Source organism: Anopheles aquasalis, chromosome Y (genome assembly GCF_943734665.1).
Source record: "Anopheles aquasalis chromosome Y, idAnoAquaMG_Q_19, whole genome shotgun sequence".
Lineage (NCBI taxonomy): Eukaryota > Metazoa > Arthropoda > Insecta > Diptera > Culicidae > Anopheles > Anopheles aquasalis.
The window spans coordinates 3911317-3927796 of NC_064879.1; the positions used below are offsets into that span (position 1 = coordinate 3911317).

The window sequence follows — 16480 nt, forward strand, 5'->3', positions numbered from 1 at the left end:
CCCTCGAACCGCTGGTTATCGTTGACCGTCACAACCACGGTGAACTTCGAGTGCTGCAGCCCATCGGAGGAGACGCACTCGAAGTGTGCATCGGTGAACAGCTCGTGCAGCAACATGACCGGCCCCTTTTCCGGTTGGGATTTCGGGTGATGACCGGGTGCGTTGCCAGTACAGGCACTACCGCTCCGAGCGATGTTCGCGGCGCATACCTTCAGCTCTGCAGCCGCACACGGAACAACACAGCGTTGATCACACAGTGTCAATGAAGGAGCCAAGACGGTCAAAGGGTGGGTGTTTTGTTTTTGGTGCATGAAGGGGCAAAGTAATGTAGTTTGAAAACAGCCATAGGCACACAGAGAAAAGGTTACAAAGACAAAGGGAGAAAGGGAAAGAAAGCGAGAGAGAGACGGAGAGCAAAATAAAAAGTGTGTGAGAGCGAAAGAGATAGAGAGAAACGAAGGACAACAGAGTAATTAGGTCAAGGCAACACGCATATAATAGACGATTGGTTAGAAGGTATAACACGCAAAGCACATTGTGCATACATGTCAATATGTACAAGCGTGTATGCAAAGTACGACAAACCAATAGACGAAATAGATTAAGATAAAGAAAATGGAAAAGATAGACGCGAAGAAAGAGATAAAACAGAGAGAGAAAGTGATAGAGAGAGTATGTGAGAAAGAGAGCGAAAGCAATAAAGAGAGTGAGGAAGAAAGAGAGAGAGAGAGAGAGAGAGAGAGAGAGAGAGAGAGAGAGAGAAAGAGAAGAGAGAGTAAGATCAGTTATAACATTTATATGTAGGACACCTACAACATCGCAAACACGTAAAAAATCAAAGACAATCGGGTAGTTTAATCAAATAGGTTTGATACAGTAGGGAGGTAGTATGGATTCTAGAATACCATTCAGCGATAAACCACTGAAATGTTTTAATACACAATCCAACAACATAGCTAAAAGAAGGAATACAGATGAAATACAGCGTAAAATGGAAACTAGGGTAACTCAGCGTCAAACCAATGATCAATGTTTTGGACAAACGGCGACATAGGGTGGTGAAAAGGTGGTATCGGGGGGTGTTCAGTGATAGATTGACTCTACACACGGCAAAAACTTTAAACGCCGTGTGGAAAATTTGCCACGGCAACGAAAATGTCGATTGGTGCGTAAAGCGACAAGCGTTTTACACAAACCAATATTGTTTATGAATGGACCTTTCCATGCCGTGTACAATGTTTCACACGGCGTGGAATCTTTTTGCCGTGTAAAGAGTCTATCATAGACAAACGGTGTTACTACACACCGAAAATCTCATATCGCAATGAAACGTCCGTACAAAAAAAAAGGACACGACCCTTCTTTGAATGGACATTTCGTAGCGATATGAACATTTGGTAACAACTAATATCTACATCTCTATTAAGCTGCATTGTTTCAGGGGATTATAATAGAAATGGCAAAATAAACCCATTGAATGTGCCTTAAAAACTGGAAGAGGGGTAGAGGGAAGGAAAAGGAGTTATTACGTACCAAATATATCCCTTTAACCCCCCCCAAAAAGATTGAAATATCCAACAGCTGAAACAATGCAATTTTAAAGGTGTAGATATCGTTTTTTAGTGAAAATTTCAATATCACATGCAACAGTTTCAGTGTGTGCAGAAACACCGAAAGAAATGGTACGAGACCCGAGTTTAGTGGAAACTACACACAAACACACACAAACGCACACGCACACATACAAGCGCACGCAATTGTCCAATCGAGCAGATCCACTCCTAACGACATCCTGTGTTCACTACTCCTATCGTAAGTCGCCCATAGAGGGACGACGGGTAGGGCGAGGCTTATCCTTGATTCATTGCTCCTTCGCCTCCATACGTCATTCCGCTTCTCTGTGCTCAAGTCTTGCTTGGCCTAGGGAACGCTAAGCCCTACTCTCTCCTTGTAGCAGACCTTTATCTTATTGGTTGCTGCGAATTCGACTAAACGATCGTGATCATGACCGTAATGTACCTTTAAGGATACGGCAAAATATGTGGCTCAAAATCTAATTCACCTATCGCCGCTTTGTTTAACTCTCTGCACCCTGTCGGGGTGAACAAACAATAGAAAGGATATGAGTTGCTTTCTCTTTCTATATCTCTTTTTCCTTCTTTTTCTCTTACATAGCATTATTCCGGATCACCGACAGCACGGCAGCAGTAAACCCTTCAATCCACATTAAAAGTCCAGATACAGGGGAACTAATTTCGTTCGACAGGGAGTGCGGTATGCCTGCTGCTGATTGCGCTATTGCGATACGTTCACTGATTGATGAGTATTACAACACATCAGAAAAGCGAAACAATATGGCGATGGTGGGGGGTGACGGTATGCGGTATATATACATCGAAAAACAAACTGCGATACCGTCACAAGAAACGAGGAATAATACTACACACATCATTAACAGACAGAATCATATACAGATAGAGAGCATGATATAGAAAAAAAAAGTGGAGATGGGGACTGAGAGGTAGATCGAGAGATGGAAAAACGGAAGGAGAGAGAAAGGTGAACCAAACATTGAGACAGGAAGCCAAAGAATATAAATTATTTAAAAAAAAAACAGACAAACAATGGGGAGACAGATTGAGGTAGTGTGATACGTAAACAGAAGTGAGGGAAAATAGAAGTAGGTTTGGGACAACATAACGATGAAGAAGAAGGAAAGAGACAGAGATATTGAGATAGAGAGAGCAAAACTAAAAAAAAAACATAATAAGTGTGTTGTAGGAAGTGCAACTGATTTTTATACTTGCTTTCGAAACGCTTCTTCCACGCTACTGCCTTCTCATTGTTATTCTTAAACAAATCTAAACTCTGCTGAATCTTTTCGACCACCTGCCGGTGACCGTTTTGGCCAGTGCAGGCACCGTTGGTGTTGGTGGTGGTGGTGAAGGCAGGACTTTGGTGGGAGTTCGAGGTGTTCGGTGGGGAAATGATTGTGGAAGAGACAGCATCGGTACAGAAGGCCGAAGGCGATTGAATTGTGATGATGGTAGTGGTGGCTGGTGGAGCGGAAGCACACGACTGAACGGGAGCAGAGGGAATGGTGCGATCGGTCGCGCCATTCGAAGTATTAATAGGGATCAGCGTAGATGGAGGTGGTGGTGCCAGCGGCAGTGATGGCATCGGCGACGGTTGTCTGTTACCGGCCGATAAATCGGCAAGAGGAATTTTACCAACCGTGCCGACGATGGTGGTTGTGGTGGTGGTGGTGGTGGTGGTGGTCATAGTAGTGACAGTGGCCATGGTCCCACCGTTTGCAGACCCTAGTTGGCGACCACCATGCTCGTTATTAGTAACACTAAAAGTGGAAGAGCTCGTGCAGGGAAGGACGATGTTAGTGTGCGGACCTGGAGTCGGCCCAAACCGAACCGTACCGGGCGTTAGGGAATGCTGCAGCACCCGAGCCCGGAACGCAGCCCCTCCTTTACCGTTGTGGGAATGATTATGATTGGGATGATGATGGTGATGTTGATGGTGGTTATGGTGATGATGGTGTGCAAGGCGATTGTGTTGATAGTGCCGCTGTTGGTTGTGGGTGTAGCTGTGTGGATGATTCTGATTAATGCAGTAAGAAGGAGAGCGAAAGTCAGCGCTGGATGTCTTCCGGTTCGGTAGTTGGCCAATAGTGAAGAGAGGTCTGGGTGTCGGCGGCAGCGGCTGCTGCTGCTGCTGCTGTTGCTGAGGATGGTAACGGTAGGGAGAACCCTTCATTTGTGTCTCTTGCAATGGCTGCTGCCAGTCACTGGACGTCGTCGGTGTCAGATTGTACTGAGTTTGAGTGGCAAGAACGCCGTTAGAGCAGGGCACAGCTTCTCCTGTATTAGTACTACTATTGCCACCACTACTGTTACTGGAGCGCAGACACGCACCTACACCACCACCACCACCACCACCACCACCACCACCACCACCACCACCACCACCACCACCACCACCACCACCACCACCACCACCACCACCGCTACCACCAGCACCGATATCACCACCAACCCCGCCACCACCACCGCCGACATAACCACCATCACCACCGCCAGCACTCGCTGCTAGTACTGCATCCCGATCGAGCGGAAGATGCACTGGAACGGCTGAGTTAACACTGATCGTGGTGGCGCTGGTAATGGTGCTTGGAAAGGTGATTACAGCGACGTCGGCAGCAGCGGCAGCATTGGACGTATTAGGGTCAGTTGTATCGATGGCAGCGGTGACAGTGATTCTGTCGTTGATACACTGATCGAGTTTGGCGACGTGATTGGCTCCGGTTACTGCAACGGGAATATGCACGGAATACACACCGGGGGAGGAAGACCACACACAGCGGTGACACAGGGGTGCCACAAAAAATGAAATGGAAAATGAAAATGAAGAAAAAAAACAACGGGAATTAGGATTATCGATAGGAGAGTAAGTGATCGTGAAATAGAGAGAGAGAGAGAGAGAGAGAGAGAGAGAGAGAGAGAGAGAAAGAGAGAGAAAAGCAATAGGAGCGGCATCCGCATGATGAGTTTACTTTAGTCGTGTTTTCTCGAGGGGTGAATGGATGGATGGATGGAAGGAAAGATGGAAGGATGAATGGCACGAACATACAATACAACACAGCAAAATGGTGCAGTAAACCACACACCCACACGCACACACACACACAGCATATCAGCACACACGCTTTGTATTCAATGTATGCGCACATTGTTGTAGTCTGCCGGTGTGTTGTGTATCTGATTAAGGAACGGATGGAACTGAATGGGCGGGTGCCGGGAGGGAGGTGGGGTGTTGGAAGGGGGTTGGGGAATGGATTGGAATGGTTAGTGGTTTGTTGTATCAGTGTGCCCGCGTTTGGTGCCCTTGTTTGGTGAGTAAGTATGTAATGGGTGGCGGTTCACTGGTGCTGAGAGGTGGTGGTGGTGGGGTTATTGTGTCGGTGTTGGATGATGACGGTTTGTTTCGTCCTTGTCGTCACGTTCCGTTCGTTTCTGCTGGGTTCAGACGCACTCCAGCCAGTAGTGGCCAGTAGCGGCTCTTGCATTGCATTTGAGGATGGCAGGTAGGTGGAAATGAAAGATGGCGTAGGTGAGTGGCGAGGAACACAGGGTATGGCAATTACTGTTGGATGTTAAACTGGAAGCTGCAACTGCTGCTGGGGCTGCTGCTGTTGTTGCTGCTGCTGCTGCTGCTGCTCCGGGAATGGCCGAAATCAGTCGACCCGTCGGCTCGGCACAGCCGTGGCTCGCAACCGCCGCCGCTGGTACCTGTTGGTGTTGCGGGGCCGAAACGATTTTCTCCCCACCGGCCGACGCTAGTGCGTCCCTGGTGGCCTCTTCAGGGCCGGGCCTCAACAAGCTACCGTTGTTGCCACCACTTCCTCCGGCCGTGCCAGTACGCACTCCACCCTTACCGTGGGCAAGGGCATGCGGCGTCGTCGTCGTTTCGGCATTACTTTGGCGGTGGTGCTTGGCTTGGCTGCCTCGGCCGCTACTACTGGAAGCGATAGTATACTGCGCGCTGACACTGTTGTTATTACTGGTGGCGCTGCTACTGGTATTGCTGATGCTGCAGCTACTGCTACTGCTGGCACTGCTGCCGCCAGTGCTGTTGCTGCAGTATTTGTTGCTATTGCTGGACGAGTTAGCAGTGATCGCGGCAGCGCCGGTGGCAGTACCACCACCAACAGCAGCAGGACCAGCAGAACCAGCAGCATCCACGGGCGCCATGCCGTTGATGGTGAGCGACAGTGGTTCGTGCAGGGCGCCCATACCGGCTCCACCCGGTACCGTGTCCGAGAGCGGAAAGATACTGTTCTCGATCATCGGATCGTCGCTGGTAAAGTCGACGTTCTGCAGCGGCTCTATCGGCGTAAGCGTGGCACCATCCTTGAACTGGATGAAACTGCGTAGCGCCGAGGCAGCCGCCGCTACCCTGGCCAGCTTTTTGCTCGGCCCGGTCCCGACGAACTTTTGACCATCGACCTGCAACGAAAAAAAAACAAAACAAAAAGCGTGAAAGGGGAGACACATGATGGGCAGCGAAATAGGAATACTGAAGGCTCACACACTCACCACCACGGAGATCGTGAAGAGTGGTGCGTGCACCGGCCCCGTCTGCGACTCCACATTGTACACCAGGTTGCGCTTCAGCTCGTTCAGCACGGCGACAGTGTTCTTCGTCTGCGGCACCTGCTCCTGGCGGGCATCGCCCGGTTTCGGCAGATGCTGGATCTTGCGCCGTTTCCTCATCGCTACTAACCACCGAAAAGAAACCAGACAGAGCAAAAGGTCAGTTAGTTGAACCGTAGCGCAGCTCCTGCAGCAACTCCCAAAATCGCGAACGGCGCGCCATACTTACTTGGTGCGATATTCACTGCTCAGCGTGGCGCAGCAGCATCAGTATGAAAAAGGAAAGAAGAAACGGGATACAACATTAGACACGTGTTTGCGGTTTTGCTGACTGAAGGGGCAGAGAGAAGCATCGAAGAGACATCGGAACGGAACGTAGAATGGAATTCCACGCATTCAAAAACCGAATCGCCGCTACAACATTAATCGATGCAAGGTGCGCTCAGTGGAACCGTTTTGAATCGCTCCGGCTCCGGCTCGGAATCCACCAGGCCAGAGGCTGGCCAAAACTGTGTGTCGCAAGGGGGATGGCGCACGGCACTCCACACAATCGAGACGGCTCTCATCCGGAGGTCTATTTTAAACTCCCCAAATAAGGGTGGCCACGACAAACACCAAGGAGCGGTTTTGGGGGGGGGGGGGGGGGGGGGGGCGATTCGTGACCGTGTCCCTGCCGTAATACGCTGCTGCATTTACAAGCAGCAGCCGTAGCAGTAGCGGCTAACGACCTTTTTTTCCGTGCGAGCAGAGCACGCGCTCGCAACACTCGCCGCTCCTGCTGCCGCTGCTGCTGCTGCTGCTGGTGGTGCTAAAAACAAATACCCCAAAACGCGCCTAAAGGAACCACCATCACACCCCGCCGGTGCCGTCGACAGCATGGAAAATAACGGGCCAGTGGGGCGCGGAGGGGGAGCGTCCTCTGATCCACTGCTCTAAAACGTCAAACGCCAACCACCGGTATACCAGGTCGTCGCGAACAAATTTATGAATCTACCGCATAGAGGCACCAACAACCTCGGGGATTGCGCAACGCGACGTTGAGACGGGGTGCGGTGCGGTGCTGGTTGGTTGCTCGACTCCGGCGGCTTTCGGCAATGATTAGTGAACCTTTTTTCGCTGCCGCCACGGGGTCACCTACCTCTCCACTTCTTCTCCCGCTCACACATTTTGTCGTGGAAGGGTGAAAGGGGGGGGGGGGGGGGGGGGGGCACAGTGCGCTTGTCCACTTGGCTGTAGAAGAATGTGTCAGCGCGCTTCAGCGGCGGTTCAGTGATGGACAGGATGGACTGGGCGCGGACGGACGGACGGACGGACGGACTTCTCGGTGACGACTCCCCCCCCCCCCCCCCCCCCCATCCACCCTGTCACATTCGCCTACGACCCGGGCAAGGCTGCCTTACAGCTACACCACGTTTTAATTGCAAGCAATCAAACAAACGTACCCCGGTCCGCCGCAGCCTTTTGTTTTGTTCTCCTCGATCCTGCCCCGATACCGGCTGGGCACACCCCGGCGGAAAAGTCGCGCGCGGAAACGGAATCAATCAGACCGACCGACCGACCACTCTCCGTTACCCCCCGGGGGGGGGTTCCGGGTGTGCCACCGGGCTTGGCGGCGATGGTGGTGTCGTACTATTAGCACGCGAACCGCGTAACGGCCCCATTTGGTGAGGCAGCCGGCAGGGAAAAGGGACCCCGATGCCGTGTAGAAGAGAGAGAGAGAGAGAGTTGAGTTTGGAAGAATGTAGCGCGCGCGGCGGGGGGTCGCAGCAGTGTTTTTTTTTATCCCCCTGCCAGTGCCGATCGCGGGCGCGACGGTCTAAGAACCATCGTGGTGTGGCCTATATAAACGGGGTAAGCGCACAATCTGCGCCAAACGCCAACCTGTCGAGAGAGAGAGAGAGCCCCCACCAGCCCCGCCCCGCCCCGTCGAGTCGTTGCGTTGTTGATTTGCGTCGCGTCGCCTCCCCCCCCGATTCGTTTTGTTGCTGCCGCGCTACTGCTGCTTGATGTTGTTGAGGGGGAACTGCTGCCACGCCGACGTTGTGGCCGACGTGTGACGAACTATAGCGCGCCCCAACGGGGGCTGACTCTGCAGCATGACATTTGCCAAGACCGACTACACTACCCCGTGTTCCTCCAATCCCGATAGTGACGGCAACGGGAACGGAACAACGGAACAGTCAGTAACGTCAGCGGGGTGGGGGGGTTTGTTGCCAGCAACGCGCTGCCTCCTTCCTAGGCTGCCAGCTCAGCTGCTGTTGTTGCACGGTTTGTGTTTTGCATTGTACAGCCCCCCCCCCCCAACCCTTCCACCAGGAGAAGAGTTTAAAAAATAAGAGACAGAGAGAGAGAGAGAGAGAGAGAGAGAGAGAGAGACCGCCTTCGGGGTGCTCTAACGAGTTAGAGTAGAGCACTTGGTATTTAGACATTTAGAGTGAGTGTTAGGTACAAGGAAGAGGAGGGGGGGGAGAGAGAATAGATGGGTTGCTGAATTATGTTCTCGTCATGCCATTTTCCACTGTGGGTGTGGAAAAAGAGAGAGAAAATAAAGGGGGTCGCAATAAAAGGAAGTTAAAACGGAAGGAAGGAATGATGAACAGTCCAGAACAGCATTCCTGGGAAGGACTGACGAGTGGCCGTCGAGGGGCGGGTGCACAGTAGAACAAATTGTTTGACGTTCCGCGGCCTGGCAGTGGATTTATTGTTCCCACTTTGGTTTACGCGCTGCATTCTGTGAGGTTCATCGTGGCAAATAAAGGACGCCAGAGCAGTACACGCACACTCCCCCCCCCCCCCCCCCCCCGCGCTGGGGAGGAAAGGGGGTTAGGACACACACACGCGCGCGCGCTAGGGTCCTTGGAGAAGCTGTTTCGCGTGCACTTTCGCGATCGATCACGTAAATAACGGGTGCGAATCGGGACGCTCCCACCCCCCCCCCCCCCCCTCTCCCGCCGTAGCCGCCACTGCTCATTCTACCTTCCTTCGATTCCCGAGGGGTTTTTTTTTGGGTGTTTGTTTTTCTTCTTTTCGTTTTTTTTTTTCGAAATCTAAGAAATATCTGTGGGCAAATGGGCTCACCTGTCGATGCTTTGCGTTTCGCCACGCGACGCGACGTAGCGCCCGGCATGGTGGTCGTCCCGTGGCTTTTGCCTCCCCCCGTCGGCCCCCCCGGGGCAGAGTGTAGCGTCGTGTAGCTGCTGCTGCCGCCGCTGGCGCTGCCGCTGCCGCTGCCGCTGTTGGTGTGCTTTTTGTTGACAGCGTTGCTGTTGTTACTGATTGTATTGATTTTGCGGCCAGTAGTGCGGCTGCTGCTGCTGCTGCTCTTTAGACTGCTGCTGTTGTTGTTCTCGTTATTATTGTTGTTGTTGTTATTGTTGTTGATGTTGCTGGAAGAGTTGTTACTCATCATGCCCGGTTGCTGGCGGGCAGGATGCAGAGGTGTGTATGCTTGCGGTAGCCGTAGCAGTGTTGGCGGCGGTGATGGTGTTGTATGATGCGGTATTCCCACAACAGCTGACCGGCATCCAACCAACCGCAGCAGCAACCAACGAATGAGTTGCTCTCTGGCCACGGTAGATTGATAGGGAGAGAGAGAGAGAGAGAGAGAGAGAGAGAGAGAGAAAGAATGAGAGAGGGAACCAGGGTTGGAAAATATTCTACGCAGAAATTTCCGCGTGGATGAATCCGGTAACCTTGCATCCACACACCGGCAGAGTATTTGGGCAGTAGTAATGTATGGAAATCATTCGCATCTGCATAAAACTATTAGGCAAATTTGAGGGTCCAAATGGAATAGAAAAAAAAAAACGGGGGTATATTGGAAGCGGGGTTTGTTGATTTCCCACTCGGTAAAAATATAGAAAAGGATTTTTACGTGAACCGAAAACAATATTTGGAAAATGTTACAATAATCAGAACAGTAGATAAGCGCCAAAGTGGGGATTACAACCACGAAGGGCGTATAAGCGATTTGTGTTAGAATGAACGCGCAATCTCATCAACGAACGGACGCTGAACGCAGGATCTGGTCCGTAGTGTATGGCGTTGTGGACGCAACCCTTCTCTCCTTCTCCACTCATCCCCCCCCCCCCCCCCCCTTTCGCCAAACACATTATTTCGCACGCACGCACACACTATTCTGCTCGCACGCAGAAACGCGGTTTGTGACACGAGGTTCTATTCTATTGTTGATCGGAGATGCGATGCGGCCAGGGTGGCCGGGTACTGGGAAACTCTCTCTCTTTCCCTCTTCGTTCGTGAAACAAAATGTTTTAGATTTCGATTCCTGGAAACCATCCTAGTAAGCCGTTCAGCGACAGCGAAAGAAAGTGATACAGTGAGTGAGTGATGCAAAGGGCGGCGGAGTTGGGTGGCAGGTAGGTAGGAGAGCGGGTTGCTGGAACGTGTGTTTGTGGGTGAGGAGAGGGCAGCAGGAACGGTTGTATAAGCGCGCGCGTAAGCACGCGCAAAAAGTCCGCAGCGGATTTCTGGGTTTTGGGGGGAGGGGGGGGGGGGTGAAAGGGGAAGGGAAGGGTAGAGATGTGTGCGCGCTGGGAAGTTGTCTATTTATAAGGGAAGCTGGTGGTCACGGTGGTGCTGGTGGTGGTGGTGGTGGTGGTGATGGGGTGGCAATGATGCAGAGGACACACCAGACGCGGCACACCTGGTGCAGCGGCGCTGATGCGCTGCACCGTAACGATGGGCGAAGCTACAGTGACCTCGATCCACCACCACCACCACCGGACCACCACAGCAAGCCGCCACGAGGAGAGGACCATACAGGAGAGGAGATTCGGCAGGGAAGGGAGGCGCGTGCGGTGCGCGTTCGCGGTCGTCATAGTCGTCACGTTTCAGGTTGATTGGCTCACTTCTTGTACCACCGCACAGCCGCTACTCTACGCCGTTGTTATGCTCTTCTCCTCGACGACGTCGGCCGCGACGTTGTTCGTGGAATGCCTGCTGGTGCTGCTGCTGCTTCTGATGATGATTATGATGATGGGAGCACAACACCCGTGGATCGATTTTCGTTTCTCGACGCTGCATAAAATGCATGAAAGCGAACGTTGGTCGTGGCTTCAGCTTCAGGAAGCGTCGGAACACCACAACGGCACAACACACACACTCACTCACACGTTCTGGTGGTGCTGGAATCGGGATCCGGAGTAACCGACCACGGAATGAAACGAAAACGGAATCACCTATACCGGAGCCCGCCCCTAAACACGGATTCTACGCGCGCGACGGAGCAAAACTCGGTGTCCCGCGCGCACCGTTATGCTGTGCTGTGCTGTGCTGTGCCCCAGCTCCGGGAATCGGTTGCGAAGAAGGTGTACGTCTTGCGAAAATTTCACGCCACCGTCGCCTCCCTCACCGTCCGCTGGTTACTGGTACACTGGTCGGGGTTCTGTGGGGTCCGCGCGCACCCGTGTACGTCACCCTCGTTCGACTGCTGGTTCGCGTTTGCGCCCGTGTTGCTTCCTGTTGGTAGTGGTCCACGCGGTTCGTGCTCTCTTCTTCCAAGAGCAATAACGAAGGAGGTGGGCGGGTGACGGGGAGCAACGAAGCCGAAGAAAGCGGCCCTCTTCTTATGCTTCGTTTATTTTTATGCTGCTCTTCCTTCTGTTCTAACGCACCGCACGCACGCACACGTCCTCCAATCACATCACGCATACAGGATGACGGCAGTGAAGTGACGATTAGAAAAATGAATAAACAATTTGAAAGATATGGAAGCCTGTTTAGGTTGCGTTTGGCGTTCTATTGTTTGCTGGGTTTCGGTTTCGCAATGCGGCTCTGCACGCACTCACAAGCCAAGGTCTAATGTTGCTGCCCGGCTTCCGGATTGCTGGCAAAGAAAAGATAAAATGATACATCCGGGTAGCGGATCCGGGTTCTTGTTACCTGCCCCAGAATCAGAGATAGCCAACGTTTCTGGACCTTGCTCACACGCTGACTTAAACACAACGGAGCTGCTCATTAGATCTTTAATAGGAAAAATGAATCAATTAAACGAGCTACAGCGATATTCCTTCGTATCATCAATAACGCATGCTGCCATGGGTGATGAACGTAAACAAGGCTTCCAATCTGTCAAACAAAATCGAATATGGCGGCGAAAATAGTTTGGATCGACATTTGGAACGCAGATCCTGTTGGTCGTTTGTATGTTCAAGTCCTTTAACTCTAGCTAGGATAACACTACAGCGGACACTGCAATTTGACGACGGGTCGTTGATGGCTTTGCACCATCGATGATTTGTTGCGTTATGCAAATTTCGTTGCAGAAACCCCAGGCCACTTTTTACCTTGCTTGATAATGGGCCGATTACTCACTACTCAGCAATCGAGTACTCGTTTAACTAAGCGATTGCAATCGAATGTCGAGCTTGTGTTTATTCGAAGCACTTGTTTGAATCCGGTTCCTATCTTCCTAATACTCGTAGCATAATCCAGAAACTTGCGATACGGGATAGTGTTGGATAGAAATACTCTTTGCAAGGAGCGAAGGAGCAGCCCTCCGCAACGCAAGATGAGCGGTAAGCGAGGGGGTAAGCCTCCCTTTTCACCCAACACTAGCTACATAAAATGTACCTGGCCCAATTGGTAATATTAAACGGGGGTTTTCCGGGATCACGCGCCAACTCGTTTTGTTTGCGGTTGCTGCTCTAACTGTCCTTTTTGTTCGATGTGCCCGCCATCGCATGTTGGTGGTGCTGTTGGTGCGGTTGTTGCTGCTCCTCGGTCAGGTCGTAGTCATCCTCAGCCAACTGAACGGCACACTGCCGGGGAAACCACCCTCGCAGTCGCTTGCCCTTTTCCGTTCGCTCAAGCTCCTGCTCCGTTAATACCTTCTCGCCAAACAGCCAGTGCCTGCCAGAAAAGTGCCAGAAAAGTAATGAAATGAATCCGCCGGACCGACCGGACCAGACATTATGCGGAGACATATAGGCGACACTCACTTTCTCCATCGAGTAACGCGTACGACGTCTCCGATGGCCAGCTTGATACGTGGCTCGTCGGTGAGCGGTGGTGAACAGCAGACCTTGAATCCTTGAGACAGCAATGGCACCCAGCTACCCGTTACCGTGCGCCTGATGGTGTACGTTCTGGTGCGCGCTCGTTTTTCCTCCTTCTGCGCCAACTGCTCGCGCTGTTTCGCGATAGTCAAGATCCGATACAGCATCAGAAAAAGGGTGACAGTAAGAGGTATCGGGACCGGGGGCCAGCACTTACCGTAAGGGTGTACTGATCGCATCCATCGACGACGGGCCACTCGATACCGTCGCCGGCCGGGGAGCAGGAGGTGTAGAACACCTGGCGCATGTTACGCCAGCGGCCCAGATCGTACGGGTAGCAGAAAACCTCGTTGGTGCGATCGCGCCGATAGCGTGCCTTCTCCAGGATCCAATCCTCGATGGCAGTGCGATTGTTGAGGATCGCCCGCACCTGATACCCCAGCAGTGCGCCGACCGTGATGATGACACCAATCGCCAGTCCCACGTTGAACACGCACAGCACCAGGCTCCACATGCCGAGCTGTACCGACACTTTCGAGTAGTGCCCGTAGTACAGGTACCAGTCGCGATACAGACCGACGTACAGCGAAGACGACAGGATGATGGTGGCCTGCAGGCACCCGAGCACGGCACACGCTAAAAAGGCGGTAAAGTAACCGTGGTTTGCCCACCCGACACAGTTGTTGATCCACGGGCAGTGGTGATCCATCTTGATGACGCACCGGTTGCACTTGCGGCAATGGTGTGACCGCGGTGCCTTCCAGCCCTCGCACACCTCACACTGCTGCAGGTACTGCTGGTCGGCCGAGCGTTCCGGTTGCCACCGGAGCGGCAGAAAGCCCGGCCCGGTCAGCGAAGCCATCACGAAGTTGAAGCCCGTGCTCGCGGACAGCACGATGAACAGGGTCTGGTGCAGGAAGCCGGCTAACGAACGGTCCGCCGGCCACCACATTGCATTCATGTACAGCGTCATCAGGGTGATCGATTTGATGATCCCTGCAACAGGATTAAAGGGAGGAGGAGGAGGCGATACGGTTTCTAGCTATTGCTGGGTGAATAGGATACCCCGGATGGTGCTGCGCACGCTCACCTATCGCGGTCAACGGTCCCCAGTGCAGAAAGCGCCACACCGCTCGCAGGCCACCACCGATCGACATCCTGATGGCTGATTGTTGATTGTTGTCTGCAATCCGGATCCGGAACGGAAGCGCGATTTGCAGTTAAGGGTGTGTGTGTGAGTGCCTATCCGAATCGGGAATCGCGGGTGTTAAGGGGCATTGTTGCCTAGGATGGTCCTTTCCAGCACGCCGATGGCGATGAGAACAAAACACACAGCAAGGATCCGCAGCGGTCGGTGGTCAGTGGTCGGCGGTGAGACGCAAAATACCGCCGATGACAGACGAGTGTTTGACAGGCCCGACACTGCTTCAAAGCTTACCGGCTCGCGTGCGCATGTGACAATATCGTTGAATACGCGGCGCAGAGAGGAGAGGAACACAAACAAAGGACAACAAAACACAATATAGTGCAACCAAATGGGCGGGCGTGCGTGTTTCACAATATGCCTTGCCTTAGCGGAGCAATATAATTATATTATATGGGCTTTAAAGCTTGGTGTTAACCGTTCTCAACTGACAGCTGATGATGGTAATGATGGACTCACACCCGGAATGTTCCAGCAAGGACGGCGATTAGCGTAGCTTCAGCAGCAACTCCCACACCTTCGTATCGTCCAGATTATCGATGATCGTTATCGGTCCGCTGCCCTCATTGCCATGATCCAGTACCAGCTGGCCGCGGGTCAAGCGACCGCTCAGCTCCACATCTCCCTCGTATTGCTTGCTTTCGGTGACCAGGTGCGGTGACACCAGGGCCATTGCCACCAGCAGGTCGCACGGCATCCAGGTACGCTCGGCTGGTGGGAGACGCTCCAGTGCCGCCCGCTCCACCCGGTTCAGCAGCGCGACGATTGGTTTGCTGCTAGCCCCCAGCACATCCATACGCCAGTCCACGGTGGTTACCAGGTTGGATCGTAAAGCGGTCTCCCACGGCAGGATGGTGATCGCGCCGGCGAACGTCTGCATCACGATGCTGGCAGCCTCCGGATCCTTGTAAAAGTTAAACTCGGCCGCCTGCTCCGTGTTACCGACGCCGTGCCGATTACCACCCATCAAGAAGACGGCTTTGAGCAGCAGGCGCGCCTCCGGATAGATCTTCAACAGTAGCGCCAAGTCCGTCAATGGTCCGAGATTGACGAATGTCACCTCATTCGGATGCTGCAAAAGCGCATAGCGCCCCAGAGATGCCAACAACCTCGAGATGATTCATTGTACATCTGGTTGAACCACTCACCCCGCCTGACCTACCTCAGCGATCAACCCGTACAGCTGCTGCAGCGTATGGCCGTCCCGCAGCGGAGCGCGGTTAGGTTCCCGCTCGAACGGCACATCCGAGAAACCGTCCGTTCCGAAATACGGTGTACCGAAGTTCGTTCGACGATCTGGTCGCAAGATCGGCTCTTTGGAACCTATGTACAGCGGCACATCGGTACGCTGCAGTGCCTCAAGCACTCGCAACACATTCGTCGCCACGTTCGTTACGTTGGTGTTCCCATGCGAGCAGCTAATCGCCAGCACATCCACCTCGTCGACGGCCTGCAGCAGATAGAAGAGCGCCCACGCATCGTCCGCCCCCGCATCCACACTGACGATCACTTTTCTACGTTCTGGAAACAAAGGGGGACGGGTCAGCAGTGCGGTACGTTGTTTGAAACAAGTATACCGCCAATATATACTGGCGAACGGTTTTCCCTTACCGACACTGTTAGCTAGTCCCGCCAGTACACAGAGTACCGAGAGTAATTTGAAAAACTGTATCACATACATTGCTCAGGAATATGCGTCGACCCGTTTATGCGGCAAATCAGCATCCCGCGTGCGCTTATCGCGAATAGCGCTAGCACAATGGCTTGGCCCGGTTTAATTACGTCAATAAAAGCGTCAATATACGCTCATCTGTCTAACGTACAACAACAACGAATTCCCTTCCTGTTCGCACGCTGATCGTATGCGAAAGGTAGCTTCATGGTCAAGGTGAAAATCGCTTTCCACTTGAGCGCAGCTTCGGATGCGGCAACCTTCACCATAGATAAGAAGAACAGTTAACGATTTTCATGAACTCATTTCCTTTGTTTAATTTAACGTTTCGTTTAGCTACTCGTCACAGTATTCTCGCCGTACAGAAAAGCAGAAAGAAAGCAGCTAGTATTAAAACTGCAAACAACAATTAGTGTCTGTCGCA

At 52.6% G+C, this 16480-nt stretch overlaps 3 protein-coding genes across 4 annotated transcripts in view; all 3 read right to left on the minus strand.

Annotated features, from left to right (window-relative positions):
- Positions 1 to 11813, minus strand: part of LOC126579887 (double-stranded RNA-specific editase Adar) — a 16876-nt gene extending 5063 nt beyond the window's left edge. Inside the window, exons 1-8 of one of the 2 annotated variants that reach the window (XM_050243587.1) lie at positions 11033 to 11813; positions 9243 to 9727; positions 6394 to 6408; positions 6108 to 6289; positions 5156 to 6017; positions 3972 to 4319; positions 2808 to 3926; positions 1 to 217 (exon numbers count right to left, since the gene is read on the minus strand). The exon at positions 1 to 217 is cut by the window's left edge and continues 234 nt beyond it. In XM_050243587.1, the coding sequence (XP_050099544.1) occupies positions 1 to 217; positions 2808 to 3926; positions 3972 to 4319; positions 5156 to 6017; positions 6108 to 6289; positions 6394 to 6408; positions 9243 to 9573 (3074 nt within the window). In that variant the 5' untranslated portion in view covers positions 9574 to 9727; positions 11033 to 11813. The remainder of the gene's footprint in view (positions 218 to 2807; positions 3927 to 3971; positions 4320 to 5155; positions 6018 to 6107; positions 6290 to 6393; positions 6409 to 9242; positions 9728 to 11032) is intronic. The other variant, XM_050243588.1, reaches the window with a different exon arrangement.
- Positions 11814 to 12524: 711 nt separating this feature from the next.
- On the minus strand, positions 12525 to 14570 carry LOC126579888 (palmitoyltransferase ZDHHC6). Its single transcript, XM_050243589.1, has 4 exons — positions 14271 to 14570; positions 13398 to 14176; positions 13124 to 13314; positions 12525 to 13034 (listed from the first exon to the last, which is right to left on the minus strand). The coding sequence occupies exons 1-4, from the start codon at positions 14335 to 14337 to the stop codon at positions 12830 to 12832; spliced, it is 1242 nt and encodes a 413-aa protein (XP_050099546.1). The 5' UTR covers positions 14338 to 14570; the 3' UTR covers positions 12525 to 12829.
- A 156-nt stretch (positions 14571 to 14726) lies between these two features.
- Positions 14727 to 16404, minus strand: LOC126579891 (uncharacterized). The gene is made up of 3 exons (XM_050243591.1): positions 15996 to 16404; positions 15547 to 15905; positions 14727 to 15456 (listed from the first exon to the last, which is right to left on the minus strand). Exons 1-3 carry the CDS (start codon positions 16063 to 16065, stop codon positions 14872 to 14874), a joined length of 1014 nt encoding a protein of 337 aa, XP_050099548.1. The 5' UTR covers positions 16066 to 16404; the 3' UTR covers positions 14727 to 14871.
- Between the last annotated feature and the right edge of the window lie 76 nt (positions 16405 to 16480).